Source organism: Acomys minous, assembly GCF_964271855.1.
Source record: "Acomys minous genome assembly, chromosome: 3".
Taxonomy (NCBI): Eukaryota; Metazoa; Chordata; class Mammalia; order Rodentia; family Muridae; genus Acomys; species Acomys minous.
Genome location: NC_140485.1, coordinates 29,738,032 through 29,755,843, shown reverse-complemented (window position 1 = coordinate 29,755,843; position 17,812 = coordinate 29,738,032). Strand labels below are relative to the sequence as shown.

The following is a 17,812-nucleotide window of genomic DNA, read 5'->3' as shown; positions in this document are numbered from 1 at the left end:
AGGGAGGGAGGGCGGGAACAGGAAGATAAGAGCGAGGGAATTACAATTGAGATGTAATGTAAATAAATAATAATAATAGTGATGAACAAAACTGAAGATATACCCTAGTCTAAAGTTTCTTTAAAAAGGGGAAAAAGTGGGCTGGAAAGATGGCTCAGCAGTTAAGGGCACTGACTGCTTTTCCAGAGGTCCAGAGTTCAATTCCCAGCAAGCACATGGTGGCTCACAGCCATATATAATGTGATCTGGTGCCCTCTTCTGGCCTGCGGGGCTATATGCAGGCAGAGCACTGTAGACATAATAATAAAAAAATAAAACTTTAAAAAAAGGGGCGGGGGAAGTGAACCAGACATAGTGGCACATGCCTTTGATCTCAGTACTAGGGAAGCAGAGGAAGGCAGATCTCTGTGAGTTTGAGACCAGGCTGGTCTACAGAGCAAGTTTGAGGATAGCCATGGACTCTGTTACACAGAGAAACCCTGTCTCAAAAAACAAAACAACAACCAAAAGTCATGTTCTACCCTTTGATTTCTTTCAAAGGCCTAGTAAATCAACATTATTGAATGATATCAGAGGAGCCTTTACCATATACAGAGAATAACATGAGTCAAGATAAACCTTCAGCTGCCTATGAAAAGGATCCTACTACTCTAAAAGAATACAATTCTAAAGTAGAAAAAAATATTTATGACTGGGAATATAGCTCTGTTCCTAGAATGCTTGCCTAGCATTCATGAAAGCCCTGGGTTCAGTCCCCCAAACTACATAAACCAGGTATGATAATATGTGCCTATAATTCAAGAGATGAAATGAGCGCAAGAGAATCTAAACTCCAGGGCTACCCTCAGCTACGTATGATTTTGAGGCCAGCATAGGCTATGTAAGATTCTGCCAAGACAGGGGTAGGGGGAAGAGGCAGTGAGAGAGGAGAGAAAGAAAAACCTCTTTTTCTGGTTCTCCTTAGTTGGCCTCCCTTTCTTGGACAAGGCTTACAGGAAGATTAATGAGCTCAAATTTCAGTCTCTGTTAGATGGTAAGTTTGAAACATTTCAACCTCTAAATTTTGTTGGTAATTTTTAGGTATAATAATTTGTCCTTAAAATGTGCTTTAGACATAAAACTGCTTGAATAGTATTCTAAATATTGAGTAAATTTTAAAAGGAATAATTCTGATACTTTTAGATATCAAACAGTGATTAATAATAGTTATTTCTATATTTGAAATTAGCACTATATATACTTGGTCTATACCACACACTTATATTACTTCTATCAGTGCTATGACTAGATATTTTCTGTCTTACTAGTTAAGAAATACAGATGCTTACAATTACTTAGAAAGTAAAGAAAGCCTAGATTTGAACTCAGAAATGTGTTCCATTTAAATGTATGCTTTCACAAAACATGGCTATATATGTTCAGGCTTAAAGCCTTATAGAATGCCAGATATAACCACAATATATTTTTTGAAAATGAAAAATAAATATGTAGACATCTAGTTTGAAAATAGTTCTAGCTTATGAAATATAATATTCATATCTTAATAAAATATATGAATAAATAATACCCTTATTTTGATTTTTTTTTTCCCTTCAGAAGATAAAGCTCCTCCTTCCTCCCTTTTGGTTCATAAGCTTATTTTTAAATACATTGAGGAGCAGGGGTCCTGGAAGAAGAAATGCACAACCCAGCATCAAGTACCTCAGGTAAAGTCTGGTGAAGCATTTAAAGGAAATCTTGCCCTATTTGTCCCAAATAGCAGATGAAGTTTTACATATATAATAGTATCCTAAAATTATAAATATATTCAGTCATTTAACATTGTGGGGATTATAATAGCCATTAAGCATCAAAAAGTTTGCTTTCTTTTTCCTTCTTTTCTTTTCTTTTTTTTTCTAATTTGTTTGTATGTGGCTGTCCTGGAACTCACTCTGTAGACTAGGCTGGCCTTAAACTCAGAAATCCATCTGTCTCTGCATTCTGAGTGCTTGGTTTAAAGGCATGTAGTGGTTTTCCTTTTTAATTAACATTTTTAGCTCACATTCAAAATAATGTGGGTGTTGTTTCATGATTTTGTTTTGAGACAGGGTCTCAGTAGCCTCATCTGATTTATCAAAGATAACCATGAACTTTTTTGTTGTTGTTTTTGTTTTTCGAGATAGGGTTTCTCTGTGTAGTCCTTGCTGTCCTGGACTAGCTTTGCAGACCAGGCTGGCCTCAAACTCACAGAAATCTGCCTACCTCTGCAACCCAGAGTGCTGGAATTAGTATGAGTGCTTTATCTGCATGTACACCTGTATGCCAGAAGAGGGCATCAGATCACATTATAGATGGCTATGAGCGACCATGTGGGTGCTGGGAATTGTACTCAGGACCTCTGGAAGAGAAGTCAGTGATCTTAACCTCTGAGCCACTTCTCCAGCCCCAACCATGAACTTTTGATCTACTTGCCTTCACTGCTGCTCAAGTGCCAGGATTACGGCCATTCACTACCCTGACTCATTTATACAGTGCTAGGGATCAAATCCTGGGCTTTTGCATGCTATGCTCAGGCTCTTTATTTTTGTTTTAAAGATTTATTTTATGTATACAGGTGTTTTGCCTGCATATATGTCTGTGTACCATATGTATTGATTGTCTGAGGAGGCCAGAAGAGGACATCAGATTCCCCTCATGATCATTGGCCCTCATATTGGTGCTAGGATTCGAACCAAGTCCTCTGAAAATGTAGCCAGTCCCTTTAACTATTCTCCAGCCACAGGCCTGAACTCCTAACCGAGCTTCATCCCTAAACCCCAAAAGATGGTGTTTTGGTATGATATTTTCATACACACACACACATTCACAAAGTCATTTCTTTTTCTAGATGCTTCAAGAACTCTCACTTGTAGTGAACCATTGCAGGCTTCTTGGAGAGGAGATTGAATTTTTAAAGAGATGGGGGCCAAATTATAGCCTAATGGATATAAGTGTGAATAATACTAAGTGAGTATCAGTTCCCTGGATCTTTTATAATAAAGTATTATAAATTGAGTGGCTTAAATAGCGGAAACCTAACTTACTTAATGTTCTGGAGGCTAGAAGTCTGAGGTCATTTTAGTAGGGGTGATGTGATCACGAGCCTAGCATTTGGTGACAATCCAGACCTTTGAGAGACTCTGCCTAAAACAAAAGGTGGAAGGTGGCTAAGGATCATTCCCCAAGATGTTGACCTCCACACATATTGAGCATGTGCATACCTGTATAATCTCTCTCTCCTCTGAGCAAGTAACTATTACATCTTACTCCAAATGATTTACCTTCTTTTTTATTTGATAAGGACAAAAAAATAATAGTCACCTAAGTTTGTTATGCAAGTACAAAAGAAAATATCTTTGTGTCTTTAACTATATTGGTTTTATCTTTTTAATTGTGGGTTTTGTCTTTCACAGATTGGCACTTTTATTCTCCAGTTCTGCAGCATTTGCAAAGTTTGAGATAACTTTGTCTTTCTCAGCCCATTATCCCTTGGTCCCACTACCATTCACCATTCAAAATCACCTTGGGAACACTGGGTAGGTAAACATCCAGCTCGGTGAGAGTTCCAGTTACTTTTTGTACTCTTCTTACTTCATTCCGATGTCCCTTGACAGTGTCAGCAAATACATTAAGAGATAAGTATCACTTCTTTCTGATTTCCTCTTCCAGGATTTGTTTTTTAGAGTGGTCTTATTACTGTCACAGTGAATGCTGGAGTCCAATCTTTTAAGATGGCTTCAGTTTTTCTTTCTTTTGTTTTTCTTTTTGCTTTGTCTTTCTTTCTTTCTTTCTTTCTTTCTTTCTTTCTTTCTTTCTTTCTTTTAAAGATTTATTTATCATGTTTATAGTGTTCTGCCTACATGTACTCCTGCACACCAGAAGAGGACACCAGATCTCATTATAGATGATTGGGAGTCACTATGTGTTTGCTGGGAATTGAACTCAGGACCTTTGGAAGAGCAGCCAGTGCTCTTAGTCTCTGAGCCATCTCTCCAGCTCTCTTTGTTTTGTTTTTCAATACAGGGTTTCTCTGTGTAAAAGCCCTGGCTGGTTTGGAACTCACTCTGTAGACCAAGCTGGCCTCAGAGCTCTTCCTGCCACTGCCTCCAGCCTGATCTACAGAGTGAGACTAAGTTAGTCAAGGCTACACCATGAAACTGTGTCTCAAAACCCAAAACAAAAAAAGATATCTGGAACCTGAAAGTCACTTGCTAGCCAGTCTAGCCAATCAGCAAATGACCTGTCTCAAAAAATAAGTTGGAGAACAACTAAGGAAGACATACTTTGTCTATACACACACACACACACACACACACACACACACACACACACACACACGTACAGGTGGTGCACATGCACCTAGACGAAAGCATGGTGGTGGAAGTGGGATAGAGACTAGAGAGATGGCACAGTAGTTAAGATGCTTGCTGTTCCTCCAGAAGTCCTGGGTTTAGTTCCTAGCACCCATATAGGGCAGCCTACAACCACCTACAGTTCTAACTCCAGCGGGACTCAATGCCCTCTTCTGGCTTGCTCCAGTTCCTGCCCTCTCATGTGCACATTCCGATACACACAGATATACATAGTTAAAAATAAAGTCTTTTTTTTTTTAAATCAACTAGGGGGTTTGGAGATACAGCCAAGTAGCAGGGTCCAAGACAAAGCAAGTCCAGGACAGTCAGGGCTACACAGAGAAACCTGTCTCCAGGAAGAAAGAAAGAAAGAAAAAAAGAAAGAAAGAAAGAAAGAAAGAAAGAAAGAAAGAAATAGCCAAGTGATAGAGTGCTTACCTAGCCTCTACAAGAGCCCAAGTTTAATCTCTACACAAACAACAACAAAAGCAACCAGGTCTAGGATACTTTGCAGTTATATATAGAATTGGTTATTTGGCTTTATTTTAGAATACAGTTTCTAAGTTCTGCTTATTTCTAGTAATATCCATTTGTACTTCTTAAGAACTTAAGAGAATGTACCCAAGGACATGAGTACACAGGAAGAGTAATACCTTTTGTCTTTTCCAGCCACGATGAAATTGCTGCCGTTATCTCTAAAGTGCCCTTGGGAGACAACTACCTGAAGACTATAGTTAAGCAAATTTACCAAGATCTTCTTAAGGACTAAAACTTTTGCCATAAGACTCTCAGATCACAGCTGTCACAGCTAAGGAAAAATGTGTTCACCCCGGCATAGAGCTGAACTCTTGTAACCTCAGGACTTAGGTGAGAGAAGATTACAAGATCAAGGCTAGTCTGGACTGTCTATGAGACCTGGTCAAAAAATAGACGAATAGAAAAAGTACTTAAATGATGCTTCATAGTCACTATTGTCTTAACATATAAAACTTGAAAAATTCCTCCTGATGATATCATAGTTAATTTGTATCATTAGTTTTAAATACCTTGTAAAAAAAAATGAGGTCTCAAATAACATGTTATCAACTCATTTACTCTTAAACCCAAGGTTAAGTAATTGAACAGGTGAGAAATTTCCCCAATGTAGCTCACTGATAGAGCATTTATCTTGTTTGTATGAAGCCCTAGATTTAATATCCCCTCCCCAAAAAAGTGCTTTTTGCCTTAATACAAGCTCTAAGGAGTAACTTTTAAGAGGAACCTTTAGTTAGGACGACTAACACAAAGATTAATCATTTCCTCCTATTTAGAGCTGTGTATTTATGGCTTTTGCCTAGCACATATGTCTAGAGCAGAAACATGTCTGTCAGCTTGTGTTGGTACATACTGATGACCCCAGCTACTCAGAAGCCTGAAACCGGAGGATCACTGGACTTCCTGACTTCAAGACCAGCATGGTCAACATAGTGAGTGAGATTTGTCTCAATAAAAACAAAAGAACGTATCTATCCACATCCTTCTCCATTTCAGAGGTGCTGTAAAGAGAAAGCAGAAACAGCGCTATTGGAATGTTTGTCATCTTTTCTTGAGAGTCTTGTTATTTTCTTTTCAGTGTTTATTAGTGTTATCTTAAGTATGTTCTTTGTAAGAAAATTTCATTCATTTTGTTTTGATAAATTATGTAAATATTTGAATTTTTATATTTGTGATATATGTTGTAAATTCAGTTTTTTTTTAAATTAAATAGTGACAATATCACATTGCATCACTAGTTTCTCACAATCATAAAAAGAATTAGTGCTACCAGGGCACATTGGTGCATGCCTGTAATTCCAGCACTCAGAGAGGCAGAGGCAGACTCTGTGAGTTCAAGGCCAGCCTGGTCTACAAAGTAAGTCCAGGCCAGCTAGGCTACACAGAGAAACCCTGTCTCCAAAAAAAACAACAACAACAACAAAAAAATATAAAACTATTGCTTCCTGAGACCACATTTTTCTCATATACAAAAAATGAATGTGAAAGGACTTTTCCCTGAATGCTAGTCAAATCCTAATCATGGTAACTTTTGTTTCTTTTATATTTAATTTTAAACTATGTTTACATTTTATAATTAATTTCTTAAATTTTTACTTTTTATATCAGTGTAAAGTCCTTTTAGTCCCACAAATGTTGTTATATTACATTTTTGCTAGTTTTCACTTCTGTTCTATACATCAAAAGATCAAACACTCTCTTTCAAAAATCAACACAAAAAATTTTTAACTTAAAATTTAAGCCCTAGATAGCCATAAAAAAACTTATAAAGTCATCAATATAGTCTGTTTCCCATGAAGTTTAATTTATTCTTCTTACTGGAGTTATTTTTCTCTTATATGTCTAAAAATTAGAGGGTTTTTCTATTGTTGTTGTTTTATTTTTGTTTTTGTTCTCAAGATAGGGTTTCTCTGTGTATGGCAGTCCTGGACTCACTTTGTAGGCCAGGCTGGCCTCGAACTCACAGTGATTCACCTGCCTCTGCCTCCCGAGTACTGGGATTACAGGCATGTGCCACCACGCCCAGCAGAGGGGTGTTTTGTTTTTTTGTTTTGTTTTTGTTTTGTTTTAATATATATATATTAAACTTGAACAACTGCTCTAAGAATGATTTGGCTTACAATGATGGTATCTGGTTTCTTGGCTTTAGAGTATATATAATTATGTTTATATAGGTGTTTGTGCTTCCTTATGTGCATACTTATGGCAATTTTTATATTTTCTAAGTTTTTCTTTTACTCATTTTGAATGCATTATTAAAGTCCATTGATTACTTGAAATCCTTTATAATTAGTATCTCTATTAAGAGTATTTTAGGGCTGGAGAGATGGCTCAGCGGTTAAGAGCACTGTTTGTTCTTCCAGAGGTCCTGAATTCAGTTCCAAGCAGCCACATGGTGGCTCACAACCATTTACACTGAGATCTGATGCCCTCTTCTGGCATGCAGGTGTACATGCAGATATAGCACTCATAGATAAAATAAACAAATCTTTAAAAAGAAAAAAAGATTATTTTATAGTGGAGCTGGAGAGGTGGCTCAGTAGTTAGGAACACTTGCTGCGTGTGCCTGGCGCCTTTAATCCCAGTACTGAGGAGGGAGAAACAGGTGAATCTCTGAGTTCAAGGACAACCTGGTCTACAGAGTAAGTTCAAGGACTACACAGAGAAACCTCATCCCAGAGAGAAAACAAAGAACATTTGCTGCTCTTACAGTTACTTCCCAGTACCCACGTGGTACCTCACAACTGTCTGTAACTCTTTATCTAGGATATCCCATGCCCTCTTCTGGCCCCCATGAGCAGTGGGTATGCACAAGGCACACATGCTTACATCCATCAAAATACTCATACACAGGAGGCAAAAGTCCTTTTTAAGACGGGTATTTTCACCCTTGTCAGTGGTACATGCCTTTAATCCTAGCACTCAGGAGGCAGAGGCAGAGGCAGGTGGATCCCTGGTAGAGGAATTTTAATCCAGCAACAGACTGCTCTGGTAAGGGATCACATTCAAAGCCCTTCTATATGATCTGGCTGAAATGCAGAGCCATGCCCTGTATTACAGTATAACTGGCTGGAATACAGATATACCTTTAGTTCACACCTTTAATCCCTAACAACGAAGGTAAGATTAGTTTGTAGAAGGAAGCAACCATGTTTCAAAGTGACAGCTAATTGAGGGGCAGACAATGTGACGAATCAAAGAAAGATTTGACAGAGTGAGTCAGAAATAGGATACACCCAATGCTCATGAGAACAGATAGGAAAGAGAAGAAAGAGAGCAGGACAATTGGTGGAGACAGCACAGTAGAGTTCAAGAGTACAGTACAGTGCAGTTGAGTTGATGCAGTTCAGTTCATAGAGTTCAGAGGCAGTTTTTCCAAGCAGAGCAACTCAGTGAGAAGCCAATTTGAATCAGTCAGATTGGAGAGCAGTTTAAGCAAGAAGAGCTGAGTTAAACCAGCCAGCCATAGAAAGAGTTAGGGTGAGCTTATTCAGTAGTAAGTCTCAAAAGCTGAAAACATTCTAGGCCTAGGTTAGCAGACAGAGGCTAGAAGCTGAAGTCTTCAAGGTCTGGGCTTGCAGAAGATTAGATTGTACGGAGGTTAGATGCTTCCAGCTGTAAAGGCCTAGGGATAGTTGGATAGAAACGCTCTAGGCTTAACCCAAGCCATGTTTTCGTAAAGCTTGAGTACAGCTCTCATCCCATCCTCTGGGGAAATAAAAACATTTACATCTCTGAATTCAAGACACCAGCCTCTTCTACAGAATAGAGTTCTAGGATAACTAGGGCCACACAGAGAAACCGTGTTTCAAAAAACAAGACAAACAAGCAAACAAAAAAAATGTATTTTTGTCGGAGGTTTGTATGGTGCTATGTAGTTTGATACTAATTACTGGCTCCTAAGATCTAGTTGCTTCCCTCATGAGCACACTCTCATGTACCCCAAGTATTGCTGTGGAACCTTGCCTCCCTGATTGGCCGAATAAAGGGCCTACACACATACCTGGGCAGCGCAGAAGAAAGGGGCTGAGTGAACGTTCAAGAGTCGTTTGCTTGTTTATTTGTTTGTTTGTTTGTTTTGAGGGGGGAGAAAGATCTTAGGAAGGAGAAGCAGACAGGTACCACAGGAGGAAGAAGGAAGAGGATTGCCATGGAGGAGGAAAGAGCCAGGTAGGCTAAGAGGAGGAACTCCGAAGTTCCACATGGGAAGAAACAGCTCAGATGAACAACATTAGCGAGTGTTTTAGGATTATGGACTGGAGGTCCCAGTAGGAACTATAGGAAGCAGATGGTGTGGGATGGAGGCTGGGAGAGAATGGAAGGCAGTTGCCATGTCCCAGTGAGAAGGCCTGAACTATATCAGATGTCTGTGTCTTTATTGATTGTGAAAGTGCGTTAGAGAATGCCTCTGTAATAATATAAGCCTAACAATAAACATTTTTAGGACATACTTTTAAATTAACAGCAACATATTTTATAGAGGTGCCTGCTGGTACAGATCTTTAATTTTGAAGGAGAAATATCATATATCTAAGGCTAATTTGGGCTATAAAATAATTTTCAAGCCAGTCTGGGCAACATTTTTTGGTTTGTTTTATTTTGTTTGGTTTGGTTTGATTTGTTTTTTTCCGAGACAGGGTCTCTCTTGTGTAGCCTTGGCAGTCTTGGACTTGCCTTGTAGACCAGGCTGGCCTTGAACTCACAGTGATCTGCCTGCCTCTGCCTCCCGAGTATTTTTTTAAATATTTATTTATTTATTATTATGTATACATAGTCGGGCGCAGTAGCGCCACCTTTAATCCCAGCACTCAGGAGGCAGAGGCAGGTGGATTGCTGTGAGTTCAAGTCCAGGACAGCTAAGGCTATACAGAAAAACTCTGTCTTGAAAAACTAAAAATACTGATCAGCACGGGAGTTTTGACCTGCTCCATTTCCGACCTGGGCCGGTTTACCCTGGTGATCCCCTGCTCCCGTGAGGTCACCATATTGATGCCTAACTTAAATAAAATATTATGTATACAATGTTCTGTTTGCATGTTCACCTGCAGGCCAGAAGAGGGTGTTAGATCACATTATAGAGGATTGTGACCTACCATGTGCTTGCTGGGACTTGAACTCATGACCTTTGGAAGAACAGGTGGCACTGTTAACCACTGAGCCATCTCTCCAGCCCCACTCTGGGCAACTTAGTGAGACTCTTATCTTTAAGAAAAAAGAAAAAAGACTGGGGATATAGTTCAAGGGTAATGCATTAACCTCATATGCACACACATACAACACCTTATGTTTAACCTTCAATATCACTAAAAAGAAAAGGCAAAGAAAAAATGTTAATCATTTGAGGTATCACAAGCCAATAATGTTTGGACTTGAAACCTCAAAGGTCATCTTCACCTACATACCAAGTTCTATGCCAGCCTTGATAGAAAAGTTGCTGTCTCAGCTGGGAATGGTGGTGCATACCTTTAATCTCAGACTCAGGAGGCAGAGGCAGGTAGACCAGGCAGTTGAAGATCAGCCTGGTCTATAAAGTGAGTCCAGAGTCTATTACATAAAGAAACCCTGTCTCCAAAAACAAAACAAAACCAAAAAAAAAAAAAAAAACCCTTAAAAACAAAAGAAAGAAAAACCAACAGGTGCTGTCTCAAAAATAATTAGGTGAGTGAGGTGGTGTATGCCTTTAATCCCATCATTGGCAGGTGGAGCTCTCTGAGTTCCAGGCTAGCCTGGTCTACAAAGCGCATCCAGGACAGTCAGGACTACAAGAGAAACCCTGATGCTCTCTTCCAGCCTTCACAGGGGCAAGGCACACATGTGGTAGACAGACAGACATGCAGGCAAAACATTCATACAATATAAAAATTGACATCTAACAAAAATGTAAAATCTTATTGTGCCATGGTAGAATGGTGTATTGTAAGCCATGGGAACTTCATTTGGCCTCAGACAGTCCTTCCACGTCTCTCCCCGCTCCCCCCACAGGACTGAATAGAAAGAGTTGCTTGCAGAGAACTTCCTGGGAGATGGGACCCTATTAAAAGGTGGCCCAAAAAATGATGTGCAAAGTAACTTGTAAACAATCTCTTTAATGCTGCTTCTATATCGTATCAGTATGGATTTGGGCAGTAACTAAGGCCAAAGCCAATCAAAATCAGGAGACCTTGCAGTGTCTGGGTGGCTGTCATTTTCCTGAGTAAACCTCTGGGTGTGACCCTGAGTATTTGCCTAAACTTATTGTGGTGGTGCACACCTGGAATCCCAGCACTCATGAAGTAGAATCCAGAATATCAAAAAGTTCAGGGTCATGCTTGGCAATATAGCAAGTTTGGGCTACATGAGACTAACAGCAAACAGACAGACAAAAATATCCTCAAACCTATAATCACAGTGGCTATAGTTTTCATTGTCATTCAGCCACCTTGTCAAGTTCTTCCATCCATAGACACACACCTACAAGCTGTTATATGAGCAACACATGGATATTGCCAAACAAATTAGAGAACAAATGTGACAAGGTTTGTGTTGACCCAGAATTCCTAGTAAAAAAAAATCTGAAAGGCCAAGCATAGTGATGCACATCTTTAATTTCAACACTCTAGACCCGAGGTTCTCAACCTGTGGGTCTCAACTCCTTTGTGTGTGGGTCAAATGACCTATATTCTGCATATCAGATACTTACATTATGATTAATAACAGTAGCAAAATTACAGTTATGAAGTAACAATGAATAAATTTATGTTTGGGAGCCACCACAACATGAGGAACTGTATTAAAAGGGACACACCACTAGGAAGGTTGATAACCACTACGTTAGAGACAGAGACAGGTATTCCCTGTGAATATGAGGCCAGCCTGGTCTATACAGTAAGTTCCAGACCAGTTGGGGCTCTATAGTGAGAGTGACTCAAAAACAAAGAGAGTCAAATACTACAGGCTAGAGATGCAGCTCAGTGGCAAAGCCTAACACGCACAAAGCTCTGGGCTCTATCCCTAGTACCACAAAACAACAAAACTACTGTGTAATGTAAAAATTTCCTCTGAAAATATGTGCTGGGCACAGTGGTGTATACACTAATTCTAGCACTCAGGAGACAGAAGCAGAGAGATCTCTGAGTTTGAGGTCAGCCTGTTCACATACCAAGTTCTAGGCCAGCCACGGCTACATAGTGACACCCTGTCTGAAAAAAAGAAAGAACACAGGCAAATGCTGTGCTTGTGAGCCTCTTCCAGAGGCCCTCGGGACAGAATGGTAGTTCACTAAGAAGAAGGGCAATGGGAGGCATTATAATTCTCACTGTGCTAGTTCCTGAGGAGGATGAAGATCTTATGGGGTGGAAACATTAACAGTTGCTTCCCTGATGGCTAAAGTTCCAGGCAAATGGGGTCCTCCTGTTGGACTGCAGATTTGTCCCCACTAACATATACTTGGGTTTCGGAAGACGTTAGGGCCAGTTGTTACTTGATCCCTGGCAGCCTTGGGAGCATCAGGGATGGATATGGCAGTATAGTGAGTGATACAGCTATAAAGATTGCTCCAAATAGTATGGTGTGCACATTTCTCCCCTAGGAGTTGACTATTCATCCAACCTTTTGAGTAGCCAGATGTGGCATGTGAAGATGCAGCAGCTTTGAGCCTGACCTGAGAGCCCAGTAGATAGAAAAGCAAGAGCACAAATGTGGCCACCCTCTCTGATGCCAGGGCAGGCCTCGCAGTATGAATGAGCCCTTGGAGTGGGCTCCACAGCTGATAGAGAGTGAAGTACTGCCTTCCATCAAGTCCACCGAACTCAGCATCCCTCTTATAAGGAAGCAATGGCTAGAAGCAATGGGATCCTTCCATGTGTGTTGGACCTTGCTGTTTCTTTCATTTCCACAATTGCAATGTAGCTGAGGTTAGCCTCAAACTAAGCTCTTCTACATACATACATACGTGTGTGTGTGTGTGTGTGTGTATGTGTGTGTGTGTGTGTGTGTGTGCACCCCTGTGGTTTTTCAAGGTAGGGTTTCTCTTTGTAGCCTTGGTTGGTCTGGACTCTTTGTAGACCAGGCTGGCCTTGAACTCACAGAGATCCTCCTGCCTATGCCTCCAGAGTGCCACCACGCCCAGTGAACATTGATTGTTTAATGCTTTATATGTATATCTTTGATACGTTTGGAAAATTTTTAACCATAAAGTATAATGAACTAGAACCTAAATGTTTTCCCATGTTGTAACTATACTGACAGAAATGATTTGTGCCCCTTCTCATGGCTATCAGACTATTGAATCAACGAGGCCATCAAAATTGAAATTTCCCTAGGAGTCTCATGCTAGTAAAAAGGAAAAGGTCAACTAGAGAGGCTGGAGGGAGTGGGGAAGTGGTATTGTTTCTCTTATAAAGAGTTTTTATCCAATTTTGACAACTTGTCAGACCACCTCACCAGAAAGACTGGGATTTAGACAAAAATGGGTCAATGATGGGTTGAACTAACATCCTAACCAGGATATCTTTGTTATGCATATCTTTTGCCTTCTAATTAAACAAAATTTCCTGTCAGCACCCCAAAGATGGACTTGAGAGCTTACTGGATGTCTTTGTTCCTGTTTCCTATGTGATTGTATTAAATCTCCCTTTTCTGTTTTTCACAATGACATTTTTTAAATGAAATTCTTTTTGTAAGATTTTTTTTTTTTAATTACGTATACAAATACTCGGCCTGATTTGCACCTGCAGGCCAGAAGAGGGCATCAGATCACATTATAGATGGTTGTGATCCACCATGTGGTTGCTGCAACTTGAACTCAGACCCTCTGGAAGAGCAGTCTGTGCTCTTAACCTCTGAGCCATCTTTCTAGTTTCACAATTACATTTTTAATTGGCCCACTGATGTCACGGACAGCTATGCAAGCCAGCAAAATGGCTGAGCAGGTAGAGTGCTTGCCCTGTCCCCCACCCTCCAGCAGGGCGTGCTGAGATACCAGAAGAACTAAAATTGGATTTCAGGGTTATAAGGGCAAAGGTTAAGAAATAGGCCTACAGGAGATAATCTGGCCAGCTGCAAAGAAGAGCCCCACTAGAGATAGCGTTGCCTAGTTACTGACCTGAAGGGTCCCACTGGAGATAGAGTTGATAAGAGACCCATTTTTATAGCCACATTCCTTCCTGCCCACCAGAGATAGGGTTAATAAGAAACCAGATACTTTCCTGGACAAAGTAGTGAACAAAGAGAAGAAAGCTAAGCCATGGGCGGTTTTGGTGCCTTTTTCTATAGCCTGTCACTAGACGTTCGACCTCTTTATGTTACTCAACCAATAGATGATTACCAGGCTAGGACACTCTGCTTTGGGGCGCTGGGAGGGATAAGAGCCTATAAATTTACCCTCAGCTCAGAGATCAAGGCTCTTTCTGGATATTACTGTGTTGGTGACCAGCCAGAACCCTGCTAGAGTCCTCATGTGTATTGCATTGGTATAGAGTCCTGGTGGTCTTTTGGGGTGGTCTTGCTATCTGGGCACAGCAGTGGTGGTGCATTCCTGTAATCCCAACACTCTGGGAGGCAGAGGCAGGTGGATCTCTGAGTTTGAGGCCAGGCTGGTCTACAGATTGAGTTCAGGATAGCCAAAGCTACACAGAGAAATCCTGTCTTGAAAAACAAAAACAAACAAACAAATAAAAAAGTGTTTGCCCCCAAGCCTATGGACCTGAGTTCAGTCTTTGGGGCCCACAAAGTAGGAAGAAGGAACCAACTTTGGTAACTTTTACTCTGACCTGCACCAATGTGTTGTCACATGCTGATTTCAGTGCCCTGAGATGTGGTTACCACCCATGTGCATTGCTATGAATGTTGAACCAACTCCTGTATCCATGTAGTGTAAGGAATGTTCCCCAGTTATCCTTTATTGGTTAATAAACATGCTGAGCCCTGTGACTGGGCAGGAGAGAGGTAGGCAGACTTTAGGTTCCCTGGCTCGCAGTCCAGAGACAATGAAACATGAAGAGGAGAGGGAGGGGAAGATGTAGCAGGAGAGGCCTGAGACTGCAGCTGGATAGGATGGATTAGGGGCACAAGGTCAAGGGAATTCCCCCATGGGGACAGACTGAGGGAGCAGAAGCCACCTAGGAGTCATCAGATTGTCAAGTTATTGGATTTTATATGGATTTTAAGTGTAGTATGGTTAGAATAGCTCTGAATCTGCCCAGCACAGTGCCTACAGCTTAATAATAAATCATAGTCTCTCAGTGCTAATCACTGGAGAACTAGCTGGTTAAAGAAAACTGCTACTGTAATAAATTTCTATATTAATTTATACAGAATAATTCATTATACATAAATGCACCATGATGTGCACACCAAATACGTTGTGAGGTATCTCCTGGAAAAGACTACTGGGGCAGATTCAAACCAACAGAAAATATTAGCAACTACAGTGGGTGTTCAGGACCACCCAAGTGCAACCCTGAGCCTTTCTCAGGGTGGGGTTTTAGCGCGCGCACGCACACACACGCACACACACACACACTACATTCTGGGTTGACACACCTGAATGAGACAAAAAGCAAAATTTGTATATTTAGGGACTTTCTTATGGACATTGAGGGATTAGGTGGTCTTTGGTTTTTTGTTGTTGTTACTTGTTATTTGTTTTGTGCAGGTGTTGCTGCCTATGTGTTGGTTTCCAAGGCCTAAATGGAACTTCCATCATGGTATCAGTCGTGCTAAGGCCTGGGACCTTGTTACAGTAATAACAAAAAGATGGCTAGCTATGCAACTCTTCTAGCACAATTTAATAAGATTTTGCCACCATTGACTTTTTTTTTTTTTTTTTTTTTTTTTTTTTTTTTGGTTTTTCGAAACAGGGTTTCTCTGTGTAGCCTTGGCTGTCCTGGACTCACTTTGTAGACCAGGCTGGCCTCAAACTTACAGCGATCCGCCTGCCTCTGCCTCCCAAGTGCTGGGATTAAAGGCATGCACCACCACGCCCGGCTGCCACCATTGACTTGTAATACCTTGGTTATCATATACTAAATTGTTAGTACTTGTGTCTATTTCAATTTGTGGGAGGCAGAATTACGAACCCTCAAGAATGTGTCTACATTGTAACCCCTGGAATGTAATAATGTTATTCTATTTGGTCATACAGATTTTGCAAAATATTAGCTCGGTAAGTAGGGTGTTAACCCCAGCATTCAGGAGGCTAAGCACATAGGATTGTTTCCTTGGCTACATATTACTTTCAAAAACCAAAACCAAAAAACCACAACAGTTTCTTCAGAGAAAAGATTACATTCCTGCTGGCTTAATTCTGGTTTGATTAGAGCTTGGTTCTCTGGGATCTCAGGTCATTTGACTGCAGATGTTGGTCAGTTGAGTGCTTACCTAACTTCATGAACAAAGTTTGATCCTAAATACCACACACACCAGTCACAGTGGTGAGTACCCAGTAATCCCAAAATCCAGAAGAACCCAAATTTCCAAGTAATCTTCAGCTACATAGCAAATTTGAGGCCAGCCACAGTCACTAAGATTGCAGTTAAGAATATTCATGAGTTGACTCTTTACTGTTAAGAACTTGTCATCTTTTTTCCAAGTTCTTAATTTTTTTTGTTTGTTTTTGAAGAAACAAAACTACTCAGACTAGTTTAAGCATTGTAAAAATGGAATTTAGTTCACTCATTCTATTTTAGATTGTATTATTCATTGACCTCAAAAAGCCTACATGCTGCTGGACATGCGAAGAATTGGAAAGATCTGAAACATCAGAATGCAAAATAAGTTGTTTTGTTTCTGCTCCCACTTTCTATCTCACTTTGCCTTCTGGGGATAAACCTTTGGTTCACAGCCATGAGTATCCTTTGCTCTTTAGTTTCTAAGCTTAGTTTTGCCTAGATTCCAATTCTACATTTCCAGAAGCAGCTCATTATTCACCTGCTATCTATTTTAGTTTATTTCTACAACCAAAATGCTTCCTGAACTATTCTGTTGTTGTGCAATATTTAGTGCAAACCTCTGTCTCACCTGAAATGTTTTCAGTTTCATGTAGAAGATGGCAGCTGTCACCAATCCTGACAGCCTGAGTTCAATCTCCAACACAGAATGAAGGGGGAAAATCTGTCAAGTTGTCTGCTGCTCTCCACACAACAGGGCCCACATTCATGTATGCACAATAATTTTTTTTTTTTTGGTTTTTCAAGACAGGGTTTCTCTGTGTAGCCATGGCTGGCCTGGACCCGCTTTGTAGACCAGGCTGGCCTCGAACTCACAGCTATCCACCTGCCTCTGCCTCCCGAGTGCTGGGATTAAAGGCGTGCGCCACCACACCCAGCGCACAATAAAATTTTTAATGGGTTGTGTTGTTGTTGTCATCTCCTGAACTCTATCCTTTGATACAACAATAGCATAAGGATAAAATAAAAACTTTTGTAAGGGGCTGGAGAGATGGCTCAGAGGTTAAGAGCACTGGCTGTTCTTCCAAAGGTCCTGAGTTTGCCGGGCGGTGGTGGCGCACGCCTTTAATCCCAGCACTCGGGAGGCAGAGACAGGTGGATCAATGTGAGTTCGAGGCCAGCCTGGTCTACAAAGCGAGTCCAGGACAGCCAGGGCTACACAGAGAAACCCTGTCTCGAAAAACCAAAAAAAAAAAAAAAAAAAACCAAAAAACAAAGGTCCTGAGTTCAATTCCCAGAAATCACTTGGTGGTTCACAAAATCTATTATGAGATCTGGTGCCCTCTTCTGGCCTGCTAGCTCACATGCAGGCAGAACACTGTGTACTAATAAAAAAATAAATCTTAAAAAAAAAAAAACTTCGGGAGGCAGAGACAGTCAGAACTCTGTAAATTCACGGCCAGACTGATCTACAAAGTAAGTCCAATACAAAAACTTTTGTCAACTGCACCCCACAACTAGCTCTGGTGGCACATGCCTGTA

The 17,812-nt window shown here is 40.6% G+C and overlaps 1 protein-coding gene and 1 long non-coding RNA gene across 5 annotated transcripts in view; both read left to right on the top strand.

Annotated features, from left to right (window-relative positions):
• Positions 1–6,321, top strand: part of KNL1 (kinetochore scaffold 1) — a 58,728-nt gene extending 52,407 nt beyond the window's left edge. For 3 of the 4 annotated variants that reach the window (XM_084776549.1, XM_084776548.1, XM_084776550.1), the window contains 5 exons: positions 965–1,033; positions 1,597–1,706; positions 2,867–2,985; positions 3,432–3,554; positions 5,040–6,321. In XM_084776549.1, coding sequence (XP_084632675.1) covers positions 965–1,033; positions 1,597–1,706; positions 2,867–2,985; positions 3,432–3,554; positions 5,040–5,139 — 521 coding nt within the window. In that variant the 3' untranslated portion in view covers positions 5,140–6,321. The remainder of the gene's footprint in view (positions 1–964; positions 1,034–1,596; positions 1,707–2,866; positions 2,986–3,431; positions 3,555–5,039) is intronic. The other variant, XR_014778185.1, reaches the window with a different exon arrangement.
• A 10,916-nt stretch (positions 6,322–17,237) lies between these two features.
• LOC311594671 lies at positions 17,238–17,688 on the top strand. The gene is made up of 2 exons (XR_014778188.1): positions 17,238–17,360; positions 17,549–17,688. It is a non-coding gene; the product is annotated as an uncharacterized lncRNA (long non-coding RNA).
• Positions 17,689–17,812: the final 124 nt, after the last annotated feature.